This window comes from Pongo pygmaeus, chromosome 9 (assembly GCF_028885625.2).
Source record: "Pongo pygmaeus isolate AG05252 chromosome 9, NHGRI_mPonPyg2-v2.0_pri, whole genome shotgun sequence".
In the NCBI taxonomy this organism is placed as follows: domain Eukaryota; kingdom Metazoa; phylum Chordata; class Mammalia; order Primates; family Hominidae; genus Pongo; species Pongo pygmaeus.
In genome coordinates, this window is record NC_072382.2 from 78,347,413 (window position 1) to 78,363,093 (window position 15,681).

Genomic DNA, 15,681 nt, shown 5'->3' on the forward strand with positions numbered 1-15,681 from the left:
AATTAACTTTGCTAAACTCTTCCCAAGCTCAGAGAATTCCACTTTGCTTGTGAAAATGCAGCCAGAAAAAGATTTCAAACTAAATGCTGAAAGACTTCTTAGAATAAACCAAAGGCTCCAGATCCTAACCACAGGAACCAGGCTTTCCCACATGGAATTCTGCAACTCAGCATCACCTATTACAGACCCTCAATTACAGCTTCTCTTTCCAATCACTTATGCATCCCCCGGGCACATACTGAGGCCATGCTAGAGAGGTCAGCATTAGGTAATGCCCAAAGACATTCTACCCACTGGCAGCTCAAATCTCAACCATTGCTGCAGCCTACAGATCATTCTTCTTTCTCATCTCCCAAAAATCTCTCTAGAGACCCAAGACAACTCCTCTAGAAATTCTGACTCCAAAGGTCTGGATGGAATGCAGGTATCAGTATTAATTAATTAATTAATTATTTTTGAGACAGAATTTTGCTCTGTCACCCATGCTGGAGTACAGTGGTGTGATCTCAGCTCACTGCAACCTCTGCCTCCTGGGTTCAAGCAATTCTCCTGCCTCAGCCTTCTGAGTAGCTGGAATTACAGGTGCCCACTACCACGTCCAGCTAATTTTTGTATTTTTAGTAGACACAGGGTTTCACCATGTTGGCCAGGCTGGTCTCAAACTCCTGACCTTAAGTGATCCGCTAGTCTTGGCCTCCCAAAGTGCTGGGGTTAAAGGTGTGAGCCACCACGCCCAGCCTTTTTTTTTTTTTTTTTTTTTTTTGTAATGGAGTTTCACTCTGTTACCCAGGCTGGAGTGCAGTAGCATGATCTTGGCTCACTGCAACCTCTGCCACCCAGATTCAAGCGATTCTCCTACCTCAGCCTCCCGAGTAGTTGGGATTACAGGTGCCTGCCACCACAACCGGCTAATTTTTGTATTTTTAGTAGAGACAGGGTTTTGCCATGTTGGCCAGGCTGGTCTAGAACTCCTGACCTCAAGTGATCCGCCCGCCTCGGCCTCCCAAACTTCTGGGGTCACAGGCGTGAGCCACTTGCACCCCGCCCTGTATTTTTTAAAAGCACCATAAGTGAGTCGAATGTGTAATCAGGGTTGAGAATAACTAAGAGAGATAGTTATGTTACAATGGAACAGATAATTTAGGAAGACTTAGTTCCATACCCAGCCCTCCCACTTTCCACTTGTGAGACCTTGAGCAACTTACTTTTCTCTAAGCTTTAGCCTCCCCAACTAAAAATGAGTTGTTGTAGGTATCAAATAAAACAATAAATGAGGTTTCCATTTTTAAAAAACAAACCTCCTATTTGTATTGCATTTTAGTTTAGAAAATGCTTTTATATCTACTATGTCAAATGACAAAAGCCTACTAATGATATAGGATGAATGGGAAGTGAGGATATTGGAATGAAATTTTAAAAAAAATCAGAGTTAACAAATGTCAGTGGCTGGACTCAATCTATGTTATAAGTCCAGTTCCAGACATAACTCTATGCAGCTGGTATAAATGCTCAAATACTACATGAAGGGCATATACCACTTCAAAGACTACCAACACTGCTGTGTATCCTTATAGGACTAAGTTGAGTAGCTTACTGGTTGATCAAAGGCTCCAAACAAAAGAAAAACACCTCAGACTTCTTTCATTTTGATGTGTGCATTAGTTATAGCCATCAAGGGTCTTAAAGCAAAGGGATGAAACCTATGTGCCCAGGGCAAATATAGAAAATCTATAACCAAAGGATGAAAGATTGTTAGATCATTTTGCGAGAACTTCTTATAACTCTGTATGTTTTCTACCTCTATGCTTTCAACCTACAGAGATGCAGTTTTGATCTTGAGGCTATGAGATGTATTTTCAGATCAGATTTAGCCTAGGGTTACTTAGATTTAGCCTAGGATTTTCTACAGCTGTATCACTGAATAAAGTACTTTACAATGGCCTAGTTTCTTTTCATCTATATAGACAAGCCTGATCTAACCACACCTTTGCAATATCTCATTTATGTAATTATAGGATTCTATTTTATTTTATTTTATTTTATTTTATTTTTTGAGACGGAGTCTCGCTCTGTCGCTCAGGCTGAAGTGCAGTGGCGCAATCTTGGCTCACTGCAAGCTCCGCCTCCTGGGTTCACGCCATTCTCCTGCCTCAGCCTCCCCAGCAGCTGGGACTACAGGCACCCACCACCACGCCCAGCTAATTTTTCGTATTTTTAGTAGAGATGGGGTTTCACCGTGTTAGCCAGGATGGTCTCGATCTCCTGACCTCGTCATCCACCCGCCTCGGCCTCCCAAAGTGCTGGGATTACAGGCATGAGCCACTGCGCCTGGCCAATTATAGGATTCTAAAGCTAAAAGAAACTGCACAGGCCTACTGCTCTCTCTTCTTTTCTAGATGAAGGCACTGACGTCTACAGAGAAATAATTGACCCAAATCAGACAGCCAATTTATGGAAGAACCAATACTATAATCCCAATATCTAGACCCCCACTTTCCCATTTAGCACATAAGATTGTCCCTTCAGGTTCCAATGATGTCTGAAGGCTCTGCTTCCATCTGCTGTTTCAGACAGGAATCTTCTTTTTTAAAAATCAGCTTTATTGAGATATAATTCACTTATCAAACAATTCACCCATAAAGTATAAAATTCAATGGCTTTTAATATATTCAGAGAGCTGGACAGGTATCACCAAAATCAATGTTAGGACATTTCATTGCTACCAAAAGAAATCCCACCCCTCTTAGTAATCATCTCCTAGTTTTAATTGCCTCTCCCTCTCTGCAGCCCTAGGCAACCGCTAATCTACTTTCTATCTATGAATTTACCAATGCTGGACATTTCCTACAAATAGAATCATACTATATGTGATCCTTTGTAACTGGCTTCTTTCACTTAACACAGCATTTTCAAGGGTCATCCATGTTATGGCATGGATCAGAACTTCACGTCTTTGTTACCAAATATTTCATTGTATGGATATTCCACATTTTATTATTTACCTATTCATCAGCTGATGGGGTATTTGGGTTGTTTCTGCTTTTTGGCTATTATGACTGCTGCTATAAACATTCATGTACCACTGGTAACTCTATGTTTAACCTTTGGAGGAATTGCCAGACTGTTTTCCACAGAGGCTGCACCATTTTACATTCCCACCAGCAATTATGAGGGTTGCAATTTCTCCACATCCTCACTAACACTTGTTATTATCTTTTTTATTATAGCCATCCTAGTGAGTGTGAAGTGGTATCTCATTGTGGTTTTGATTTGCATTTCCCTGATGGCTAATGATTTGAGCATCCTTTCATGTGCTTCTTGGCCATTTGTATATGTTCTTTGGAGATATGTCTATTTAGATATTTTGCCCATTTTAAAATTACTTGTCTTTCAGTTGTTGACTTGCAATAGTTCTTCTTCACATATTTTAGATACAGGCCCATTATAAAATATGTAATTTGGGAAATTTTTCTCCTTTCTGTGTGTTACCTTTTTGCTTTCTGGATGACGCCCTTTGAAACATAAATGTTTTTAGTTTTGATGATGCCTACTGGATGAGAATCTTATTACCTTTCTAGTTTGAGTCAGCAAGAACAATTTAAACTTTTTAATTTAAAAAGTCCTGTTTCACTACATGTAGACACTTGGGCTGAAAGCCTATTTATTTATAGGGATCAAGAACACTGGTTGATAAGATACAATATTAAAAATAAATACACATCTAAATTGAGGGATAAACAAAGTGGCTATATATGTGGCAGAAGATTGCAGGGCATATAACACTGCCTCAGATCATAGCCCTTGTACCAAGGAAGTTGGCAGCTACTATATGAATGAATTAGTCAGGAAATCAAGGTTAAGCACCTTACCCATATCTTTTATTTTATTTATTTATTTTTTTTTGAGATGGAGTTTAGCTCTTGTTGCCTAGGCTGGAGTGCAATGGCCCAACCTTGGCTCACTGCAACTTCCGCCTCCCGGGTTCAAGTGATACTCCCGGCCTCAGCCTCCTGAGTAACTGGGATTACAGGCACTTGCCACCATGCCCAGCTAATTTTTTGTATTTTAGTAGAGATGGGGTTTCACCATGTTGGCCAGGCTGATCTTGAACTTCTGACTTCAGGTGATCCACCCGCCTCAGCCTCCCAAAGTGCTGGGATTACAGGCATGAGCCACCACACCCAGCCTATTTTATTTTTTTAAGACAGGATCTCACTCTGTCACCCAGGCTGGAGTGCAGTGGCATGATCACAGTGTGCTGCAGCTTCAAATTCCCAGGCTCAGGCAATCCTCCTGCCTCAGCCTCCCAAGCAGCTGTTACTACAGGCACACACCACCATGCCCGACTCCTTTCTTTTTTTTTTTTTTTTCAGTAGAGACAAGGTCTTGCTATTTTGCCCGGGCTAGGGCAAACTCCTGAGCTCAAGTGATCCTCCCACCTCAGCCTCCCAAAGTGTTGGGATTACAGGCATGAGCCCCTGTGCCTGGCCTTCTTTTCTATCCAAACCCACCAAACCCATAGGGAAGGGAAGGTGGAGTAGAAGGATTCATACACATAACGATATAAGCCCAATGTACTCATTAAAAGTCCTTATTATTTCTCATTTCACTTGTATGACATTTACAATACGTGAGATCTGCTTATAAGACATATCTATATAAAGACACTACAAATGCAATGTGTCCGAAATTATCATCTTCCCTGCTCTCCAATCACCAACACTCCTAATTTGTTCCTTCTTTCTATGTTCCCTATTTGGCTAATGACACTACCATCTACCATCTCCCCTGATCCGTAGTTAGGCAATTATATTTTTCTACAACCTGAGATATTTTCCGCAATCCACCATTGTGCTTGTTGTATCTGCCCTACTGTTTCAGAATCTCAGTTCTGATTTTACCATGTAGTCTACTAGCTATGCCTCCCAGTTTCTATTCATCAACAAAGGAGTAAAGAGACAGAGACAAAGGAGTAAAGAGACAGAGAACTAAGATTCAAGTACCTTCTGTGTGGAAGGTACTCTATTAGGAACTTTGTATGTAGTCTTCACAACAACCCTGTGAAATGATATCTCACTTTTAAAATAGGAAACTAAATAAAGGTCAAAGCAGTTAACTGACATGCCTAAGATCAGAAAGCTGGTAAGTGGTGACCCAGCTCCATCTAAACCAGAAGCTCATGGTAACTACTTACACACAGAAAGCCAGTATCTTTAGCATGCCATAAGAACAGGGCCCACAAATATAAGGAGAACTTTACTTCAGAGCAACAGCCATTTAAATCAACATTTTTGGTACCAAACAAAAGCCATCTTTTGTTGTGGACACCAAAACCTTTATTTTACAACCTTGTCTACAAGGATCTTGGTGACTTTTTCATATACACTGTTAAATCAACAGTGTGAAAATCAGTGTTAAAATCAACACTATTCATCATATGATTACTCTTCTATAATAGAAGTTTTATCAATAAAAAGGAAATGAGGCTGCCCAGGATAATTTATTCATAGTAAACTCATGCTGAATGCTAGTTATCTCTGCATCCTTTTCTCAGCTGTTACTTGCCATTCTTACTGATACATAGTCCCCAAACCTGAAAGTGGGACCAGGAAGCTGGAATAAAGAAAAGGCAATCAAGATTTTGGAAAGAAAACATTTCCAACTGAAACTAACTTGGGGGGAAAAAATTCCAAATAAAGACATTTCAATTTTTCTTACATTTTGTGACTTCATAAACAGTTTAAGAATTTAAAAATAAATAAATCACTTCAGATTGTCCCAAATCTGGCAAGAGCATAATTATTCTCTTACAGTTTTGCTCAGATATAGTTAATAGAGTATAAAAATAGGTCTATTTTCCACTTTGCTTCAGCCACTGTAGGGAGAAAGAGAAATATTTAACCAGAAAAAAAACATTAAAGGAAAATTAAGTCAAAGACAACAGATCTTTTATCCACGTTACCCAAAATAATTTTTTTAAAGCATACAAATGATGAGAAGAAAATCAAATACTATACTTTTATCTCCAGGTAAGATGGATCGGTAAAATCGGTCCTTCTTTTTCTTCTCCTCTGGGTTTGGAGGCAGAGGTTTAGAACCATGGTTTAGGGTTCCAGCATCTTTGCTGCCGGCTCCAATCATAGTGCTGGTATTTCTCATCGGAGGGGCTGGGGGTTTGTCTTGAATGTCTAGGCCGTTATTTGACATTGTCAGCACCAGCAGCAGCTACTAGAATCAGAAATAAGAACAATATAACTCTTTTATTATTTTTGACCAAAAGGAAATATATGTTAAAAAATTGCAAAGAATCAAAATTATACAGCCCTTCCTTCAGGGTCTAGCTCAAGTCCTTCCACTGCACACCATGATATTGCTAACACTCACTGATGTAAATACCTACTATGTGCCAAGCACTAATGAAAAATCACAATATCTTGCTTTTCTTTGCATTCCCATTCCGAGACATTGAAAAGCACGGAAAACCATTATGATGTAGTTGAAAGCAGAAATTTGGCCTAGCAAAAACTAAGTGTGAATCCCAGTACCACTTACTAACTTTAGAGAAATTATTTAACCTCTTAGGTTTCATTTATTCATCTATGTGAAGATTAAATAAAACTGCTAACAGCATTCCACATAGTGAGTTCTCAGCCAACCTCTAATTTTATAACCTTAGACAAGTTACACTTTCCCTCTTGGGAATGGACTGTATCAAGGGTCAGCAAAGCTACTGTTTTTATAGATAGTTTTACTGGAACACAGCCACACCCATTCATTTATAAATTGTCTATGGCTTTTTTTTACCTGATGCTGGCAGAGTTCAGTAGTTGCAACAGAGATTGTATGTCCACAAACCTAAACTATTTACTATCTTGCCCTTTACAGCAAAAGTTTGCTAACCCCTGAGACTATATAATCTCTCCAGTGTCTCCTTCCTCTGAAATTCTACCTTGTTCTTTAAAAAAAAAAAAAAGAGAGAGAGAGAGAGACACGGGATTCTTGCTCTGTTACCCCAGGCTGGAGTGCAGTGGTACAATCATAGCTCACTGCAGCCTCAAACTCCAGGGCTCAAGAGATCCTCCCCACTCAGCCTCCAGAGTAGCTGGGACTACAGGCATGCGCCACCATGCCCGTCTAATTTAAAAAAATTTTTTTAGAGACAAGAGTCTCCCTATGTTACCCAAGCTGGTCTCAAACTCCAGGTCTCAATCAATCCTCCCACCTCAGTCCTCCAAGCAGCTGGAATTACAGGCGAGAGCCACTGTGCTTGGCTTTCTTCTTCTAAATATAAAATGGTCAATGCAGTAACCATCCTGTCCTATATGGTGCAAAATTTACTGGCAAAATCTCCACTACTTCTGAGAAACAGTAGAATAAAATCTAAAAGATAGGGGATAGGACAAGCGCGGTGGCTCATGCCTGTAATCCCAGCACTTTGGGAGGCCAAGGCAGGCGGATCACTTGAGGTCAGGAGTTTGAGATCAGCCTGGCCAACATGGTGAAACCCCCTCTCTACTAAAAATACAAAAATTAGCCAGGTGTGGTGGCGGGGGCCTGTAATCCCAGCTACCAGGGAGACTGAGGCAGGAGAATCACCTGAACGTGGGAGGCAAAGGCTGCAGTGAGCCAAGACCGCACCACTGTACTCCAGCCTGGGTGACAGAGGGAGACTTTGTCTCTACATAAATAAATAAAGATGGGGGGGGGGGAGGATTCCCTATCACATTATCAATAGTTTTAATGAAAATGTTATTACCTTAAAATAAATAAATGTCCCTGACAATGGATACATATGAATGTATCCAGAGTTAAAAATATTTCTCATTAGTTTTCCATGCTGCAGTAGAAATTATACATTTAACCATGACTATTTAAAATATAAGCTCTTTGGAGTTAAACACAACAGTGCTTTAGAGAATAATGGGTTCAAAAAACCAGCATAATAATTACCAAGAGCTTTTAGAAATATAGATATCCTGGCTTGGCCCCCATAAATTTTGATTTAGAACAGCTGAGTTAAGGCCTAATTCTGTATTTTGAAAATTAGTGATTCCAATGCCAGTCAGATTTGAATACTACTGCTTTAGACATCAATTACTTAAAATACTATGAATAAAATCTATAGGAGTTTTTTTTTTTTTTTTTTAACAATTTCCAATAAAGAACTGATCCCCCCACATCCAGCTTTTTCCTCAATCCTTTATCCAGGAGCTGTCAGTAACCTTAGAGCACACTACTCTTCTACTTTTAAAACCCTTCACTGGCTGGGCACAGTGGCTCACGCCTGTAATCCCAGCACTTTGGGAGACCAAGGCGGGCGGATCACGAGGTCAAGAGATTGAGACCATCCTGGCCAACATGGTGAAACCCCATCTCTACTAAAATGCAAAATATTAGCTGGGCATGGTGGAGCACGCCTGTAGTCCCAGCTACTCAGGAGGCTGAGGGAGGAGAATCGCTTGAACTCGGGAGGTGGAGGTTGCAGTGAGCTGAGATCACGCCACTGCATTCTAGCCTGGCAACAGAGCAAGACTCTGTCTCAAAAACAAAACAAAACAAAATACCCTTCATTGATATCTCAGGATAAAAGCTGATGTTTTTAGCTTGCTTTTAGAGGCCCTCTGTTATTTGACCAAATGCACCAATTAGCTTCATTTCCCACCACTACCACTCCAACTTCCCTTACACTCTATCCACACCCAACTTCTCCAGCTTCTTCAAATATCCCATAGCTTTTGCACTTCTATGCTTTTGTGCATGCTGATCCTTCTGCCTAGAATACCAATTTCCCTATGCTTCAACTATGAATTCACTCATCCTTCAAGGTTTAATTCAATTGTTATTTCTTCCATGAACCCATTTGGAAATGTGTCCTCATCACTTCAAGAAGTTAGGTGCCCCCTCCTCCATATTCCCAAAGCAATGGGTAACTTTCCAGGTTATCCCTTTTATTATTGCTATTATAATTGTTTACAGGTATATCTTCCCTGGGAGCCAGAAAGTTCCTCAAATGTTGGGCCCAATTTTGTCATCTTTGCAATCCAACAATGCTTTATATAGTATCTGGCTCATAGTGAACTCAAATATTTTAATTAATCAAACTTTGCATAAAGATATATACCTTGCCTTTAGGAAGTTTAGTACAGATAAAATTCAAGGTCCTTCACTATCTGACATCGACCTACCTTATCAACTAAGCCACTACACCTAGACACAGCCTAATTCAAACTAATTCAAACCTCAGAAATCTGTTCCACTGTACTTGTATTCTTATTTACTTATACACACAGACACACACACAAACACACACCCCAACGTGTTTCCTGTCAATGATTTCTCCCTTCTCTGACTGATAAAAATCTTACTCATCCATCAAGGCCAAACCCTAAACCCACTTCTTTGCATAATTCATCCTGACCCACCTTTGGCAAACCAACTGCTCCTTCTCTTTCTGAACAAAAGAAATCAAGCAAGCAAGGACAATCTTGTTAATGCAGATTAACTCTGATGTGCTTTTTATCCATTTCTTCCAGTTTCTCTTCCCAGATTTACCTTTGTTTTCCCTCCCAACTGTAACTCAAGTCCCTCAGCTCCCCCAAGAGAACTTTTACTGTCTCAGTTCTCAAGTGTACCTTCCCACTCCAGGCTGCCAGTTCCAAAATTACACTCCCTGCAGCCATCTGATACTCTAAGTCAAGTCCTTCCTTGCCTCCCAGGTCCTTCAACCAACAGCTTCATTGAATGTAACTCCATTTCAGGCCCACAGCCCATGATTATGCCAAGAAAGGTTTCATCAACCTTCCTGATACAGGCTTTTCTCCATTTCTCAGTCCTTTTACTATGTTTGGAGAATTCTGTGGTAGATCTTCACTTTCAAAGAGATTCCATTATTACTTAAAACCTAAAATATGCACTGGAATCTAATATTTCAATTATTTTACTACATTCCAGCCTAGGTCATCCAGCCTATGCTTGAAAAGTTGCAATGACAGGAAATCTAAAATCTCCAAAGACTGTCTCTTCTATCTTCAGCCATCTCATTTAATGAGTTATCACTTATAATAAGCTCTTACACTGCATTGCAATAATTTGTTTACACATTTGCTTTCCCTTTCACCCCTCTCCCCTGCTAGACATAGACTATAAACACCTCAAGAACAAAGTTCATGTCCTATGTATTTCTCGATCTGCAACACCATGCCTGGCACAGAACAGGTGATCAATAAAGATTTGTTGAATAAACAAACGAATGAATAAACAAAGAAAAAACTTCCATCTACTAGTACTAAATCTTGTATCTTAGAGCTATTCAGAAAAGACCACTATCTCTTCCCCAGACAGAACTTTAGATACCTGAAATACTCTTTTGAGACCTCCCAAATCTATTTTCTCAATGCCAGACATTTCCAGGACCTTCAACTATACTCACAGAACACAATTTTGTGCTTTCTTAATCACTTCCTTCTGAACTTACTTAACTTAAGGTTTCTATACTACTTTCCAGCTTCCCTGCAGCCCTCCAACAAGCCCTTTCTTATAGGTTCTCCACAAGTCTTTCCTCTTTTTACCCTCATTGATCCTCCAATGGTCATTTTGTATATCTACACTCATCACAATAATCAGCACATTTTAAAACCTGTACCATTTTAAACTTTGTTTACAGGAAAACAGGTCCAAAACAACAAACATGCTCAACTTTTGAATAAGGTGAGTAAACACACCTTAATCTTCTACTAGTCTCTGTAGACCAAAAGTTTGGAAGGATGAAAAACCGATGCCTCAGAAGACGTGCTGCAATATAAAGCTAGGCATGAGGCCAACATTATAACAGCTCAGATAGCACCATTCTATCCAACCTGGACAACAAATGAATACAACAGACAGAGAGAAAGACAGAGCGATCACATTTTACCAATGCCCCAGAGGCTCAGGGAACCTAATAATTTATGAGCAACTAATTATATTGAGGCATTAATTATGAATCAACTGAATGACTCTATAATAAATGCAGGATCACTGTGAGGTTTCAAAAGGTAGGGCAATATTTTAAAAGATTACTGGAATTAAAGTCAGGAGACCCAGGTTTAAGTCCTGGCTCTGCAATTTATAAGCCATCGCCCCTGCAGAAGTCCCATCACCTGTGACCTCTAATTTGATGTTTCTCGCTATGCAGTCTCTAGACTTAATACTGGTCAAGAGGCAACCAAGGAGGGAAGTGATTTGTGCCTCTTTTGAAGCATGCTATACAAGGCATAAAGATACAGTGCTACAGCAGAAAGACGGGAAAGAAAACACTTTTCAAGTAGCCACTGTGTGTAAGGTACTTTACATACTGAATCAAAGTAGACAGGGATTCACAGAAAGAATGTGCTCACCAACAACTACCTCTTTCTACTCTTATTACCCTGGATTCCACAGTCACCGGTATAAAACAAAACCAAGTTAATCAACTATTTTAAGATGCACATAACATCAAAGCCAAAGGCTTCTTTGGAAGTCATCCAACCTGACTGCCTAATGTTACAGGTAGGAATACTGAAGTCCAGAGTGCAAGAGGAAATTACCTAAGATCACACAGCAATTTATAGGTAGAGTAGGGATAGAACCCTCTTTAAATTGACAGAAATTTTACTTATCCTTCCCAGCAAAACTCAAACCTCATCTTTTTTTAATTTTTAGTTTTTGTGGGTACATAGTAGATGTATATATTTATGGAGTACATGAGATATTCTGGACACAGGCATGCAATGCGAAATAATCATATCATAGAGAATGGGGTATCCATCCCCTCAAGCATTTATCCTTTGTGTTACAAACAATCCAATTATACTCTTTTAGTTATTTTTAAATATGCAATTGTTATTATTGATTATGGTCACCCTGCTGTGCTATCATATAATAGGTCTTATTTATTCTTTCTATTTTTTTGTACCCATTAACCATCCCTGCCTTTCCGCTAGCCCTCCACTACCCTTTCCAGCCACTGGTAACCACCCTTCTATTATCTATGTCCATTAGTTCAATTGTTTTGATTTTTAGATCCCACAAATAAGTGAGAACATGCGATGTTTGTCTTTCTGTGCCTGGCTTACTTCACTTAACATAATGACCTCCAGTTCCATCCACATTGTTGCAAATGACAGGATCTCATTCTTTTTTGTGGCTGAATAGTACTCCATTGTACATGTTCCATCCATGTTGTTGTAAATGACAGGATCTCATTCTTTTTTGTGGCTGAATAGTATTCCATTGTGCATATATACCACATTTTCTTTATCCTTTCATCTGTAAATAGACACTGTGATTGCTTCCAAATCTTAGCTATCGTGAACAGTGCTGCAACAAACAGGAGTGCAGATATCTCTTCAATATACCAATTTCCTTTCTTGTGGGTAGATACCCAGCCATGGGATTGCTGGATCATATGGTAGGTCTATTTTTAGTTTTGTTTTGTTTTGTTTTGTTTTGTTTTAAATCAGACCTCATCTTTAAACTCTCTGCCAAAGGATTTTCCAACTATACTGTTCTTGAGGTAATTCTAGCCCCTTTGTGTTCCGCTACTTCTGATTTATGATTAGTTCAGTCAAATCTAGCCAATGGCAAATATAAAAATATTATTAGCACATTTGGGCTGGACTTGACTTTTACTAAAAGTCTACCATGAGCTAAGTACCAGAAAAGATAAATGAATTCTTATTCCTCCAATCAAAAAAATATAAACAGAATATGTAAGTAAACATATATGAAAGGTATGTACACCTTTTGCTGCAGTTGCAGGTTCTTCATTCAAGTGCAGTTCAGCTTACATATAAAAATATATAAGGTGCTATGTATGCTAGAAACCAAGAATAAATAGATGAAGGAAGACAGATAGATAGGTAGATAGACAGATCATGAATAAAATATGACCTGACCCTAGAGGCTATCACCATCTAGTTAGCAGAAGGCGGAACCTAGAAAACCACAATGCCAGGCCAATTGTGAATGGTGCTGTAGAACAGTACAAACAGTAAAATGTCCAAACACACATGAAAGAAAGGTTCAATTGAATTTGAGTGATCAGTGAAGTTTCAGAAAAGAGGTGGTATTAAGAGTAGCAGCTTAAAGAACAAATAGGTCAGACTAGTGGTCTTTAACTCTAGGCTATTACAATCCCCTGTGAGCTTTTTTCTTAAAGCTCACTGGTGCTGAAGTTTTACACCAGTGCTGAAGTACTCAGGGAGAAGTATATTAATATCTGTAATTTATTTTCAAATGCATTTTTAAGAAATAAGATTAATGAACAGGGATATAACATAATATACATGTCAATATATAATGGATATGATAAAGTTAGTATATGAAAATGTTAATGGTAGGAGAATCTAGGTGGCGGGTACACAGGTATTCACTGTAAGATTCTTTCGATTTTTGAAATTTTACCTAATAAAATGTTGAGGAGGAAAACATTAATGCTTGAACTCTACCCCTAGAGTCACTGATTTAATTGGTCTGGAGTAGGTCCAGGCATTAGTATATAGTGCTTTGCCCAAAGAAAAGAGACAAAAAATGAGTGAATGATTTTCATGGAGAAAGATGATGGCAAACGCATCCAGACCACAGAATAACATAAATGTGAGATCACAGTGTGGCAGAATGCAACATAAAGGACTAAAATGGGAGACTGAAAAAGTGGGACAGTGCAGATCACAGCAGGTCTTTTATGTTCTGCACCACATAGAGCACTAGACAGAAAAATGGTCCATTCTAAGCAGCTCTAGAACTGTGCAATAAATGCCCCATGTTAAAAATAAAAGATAGAGCTTTTAATTAAAAAATAAGGTTGTGGAGAGATGACAATGAGAAAAGAGGTATTGCCTGGAGGAGGAGACCATCTGCTACCCATCTGCACTGAGGACTCAGTGATGCCTTGAGTTCACACAATGGGACTAAGCATCACAGAAGATAAATGAATTCTGGTGCTTAGTCCAAGTCACGCAATGAGACCTGGAGTTTAAGAGAGTCTTCTACACTGCCTAATAGAGTTGCTAAAATTCTACAAACAGTTTCCACAGAAAACCTTCAGGATTAATCATTTTTACAACTAGGATTTAAGCGTTATTTGGGGCTGTTTTAATAATCACTAACATTAGATCACACTTTGGAGTTTACCAAAAACTTGGAAATCTATTTGGTATCATTTTTCTCATTCATCAGTGCAAGTATTAATTCATCACCTACTGTTTGACAAGCTATGCATGAAGTGCTGAAGACAGAACAGTAAACAAGTGAGAAGAAGCAAAGTTTCAAAGATGCTGCCAGTCATACAGCTAGTGGGCAGCAGAGGCAGGAACCTGAAATTAGGCCTGTGTGGTGATACAACCACTACATCACACTACACTGCTGACTCTAGAGGCAAAGGAAAGGACTAGATAACCTCTAATATTAACTCACGAAGAAGAAATAAAACCTGTTCCACATACTAATTACACTTCTTAGTCCAAACAGCCCACAGCAGCTGCAACTGGCATGACCAACACTCCATCCAGAACTGGGGAGTACTGTATGCCCTTGACGCCTGGTTATGAGAATCTGATCTTTAATTATATTGTGCCAGGAGGTTTTCTTTGGCAGGGGACTGGAATGCTGCAGTCTTGAATTTGCTGAGGGATGTCCTTCTAACATGTCAAAGATACTCCCACTATGCAGCCCAGCCACTTGCTCTGGTTTAGCAACAACTGCTAGAGCAACAGGGAGGAAAACTGTTGGCTGTTTCTGCGTGGTTAGGAAAGCTACTTTACTTTCTGATCTTCAGTTTCCTTTCACGTAAAACGCAAACAAGACTACCTACTTTATAAAGTTATCACGAGAATTAACAAGCATATATAAAAGCACCTAAAATGCTGCCTGGCACAAAATAAATGTTCAACAAATATTTGTTCCCTTCCCCCACCTATCTTTCTAGTTTCATCTCTACTCTTCCCTAAACATGTCATTCCAGCTCACTATGCTTTCATGTTCCTGCCTTTGCCTATGCTGTTTTCTCTGCCTAAAATGCCCCAACTTGTCTGCCAAGCAAACTCCTACTCATTCTTCAAGGCCCAACCTGACTCACTTCCCCTATGAAACCTTCACAGAAGCCCCTCACCTCTATCTTTCCCCCAAATTTAACAGATCCCACTACTTCTGCTCCTGAAATGTAATAGCATTCTATATGTACTTCTGTGCAACAATTTCCAAACTTCATTATATCAACCATAATCCATGCTTCTTGTCCTCACCAGGCCATGAATAACTCAAGGGAAAAAACTGAAGTTTGTTTAATCTCTATATCCCTAGGCTGAGCTGGTACACACCTGGTAATTAGCCAAGGTTCACTGACTAAGGCAGCCTGGGTTAGCAGAAAAAACACAGGAGCTAAAAGGATCCTGAAGAATCAGCCAGTTTTATTTTTATAAAATAAACACCTTTATTTTATGGGAACCTGGAACCTATAGGGGTATGCAATTTACCTAAGATCACTAAATGAAAGAGTGATAAAAACATGACTAGCTTCTGATTATTCTCTTGAAAACTCTCTTTCTACACTAATTACGTAATTTGAGACAGAATGAACAAGTGACTGTATCTGGGAGGCTTCCTACAATTAGAGAAGCATGAGAGGCAGCAAAGTGAAGTGGAAACGGCAGAGAAATTTAGAGT

At 39.4% G+C, this 15,681-nt stretch overlaps 1 protein-coding gene across 8 annotated transcripts in view; it reads right to left on the bottom strand.

The window, feature by feature from the left end:
• Positions 1–15,681, bottom strand: part of PAK1 (p21 (RAC1) activated kinase 1) — a 155,707-nt gene that overhangs the window by 67,789 nt on the left and 72,237 nt on the right. For 5 of the 8 annotated variants that reach the window (XM_054437827.2, XM_054437830.2, XM_054437826.2 and 2 more), the window contains one exon: positions 6,018–6,228. In XM_054437827.2, coding sequence (XP_054293802.1) covers positions 6,018–6,207 — 190 coding nt within the window. In that variant the 5' untranslated portion in view covers positions 6,208–6,228. The remainder of the gene's footprint in view (positions 1–6,017; positions 6,229–15,681) is intronic. The other 3 variants (XM_054437835.2, XM_063672097.1, XM_054437833.2) reach the window with 1 other exon arrangement.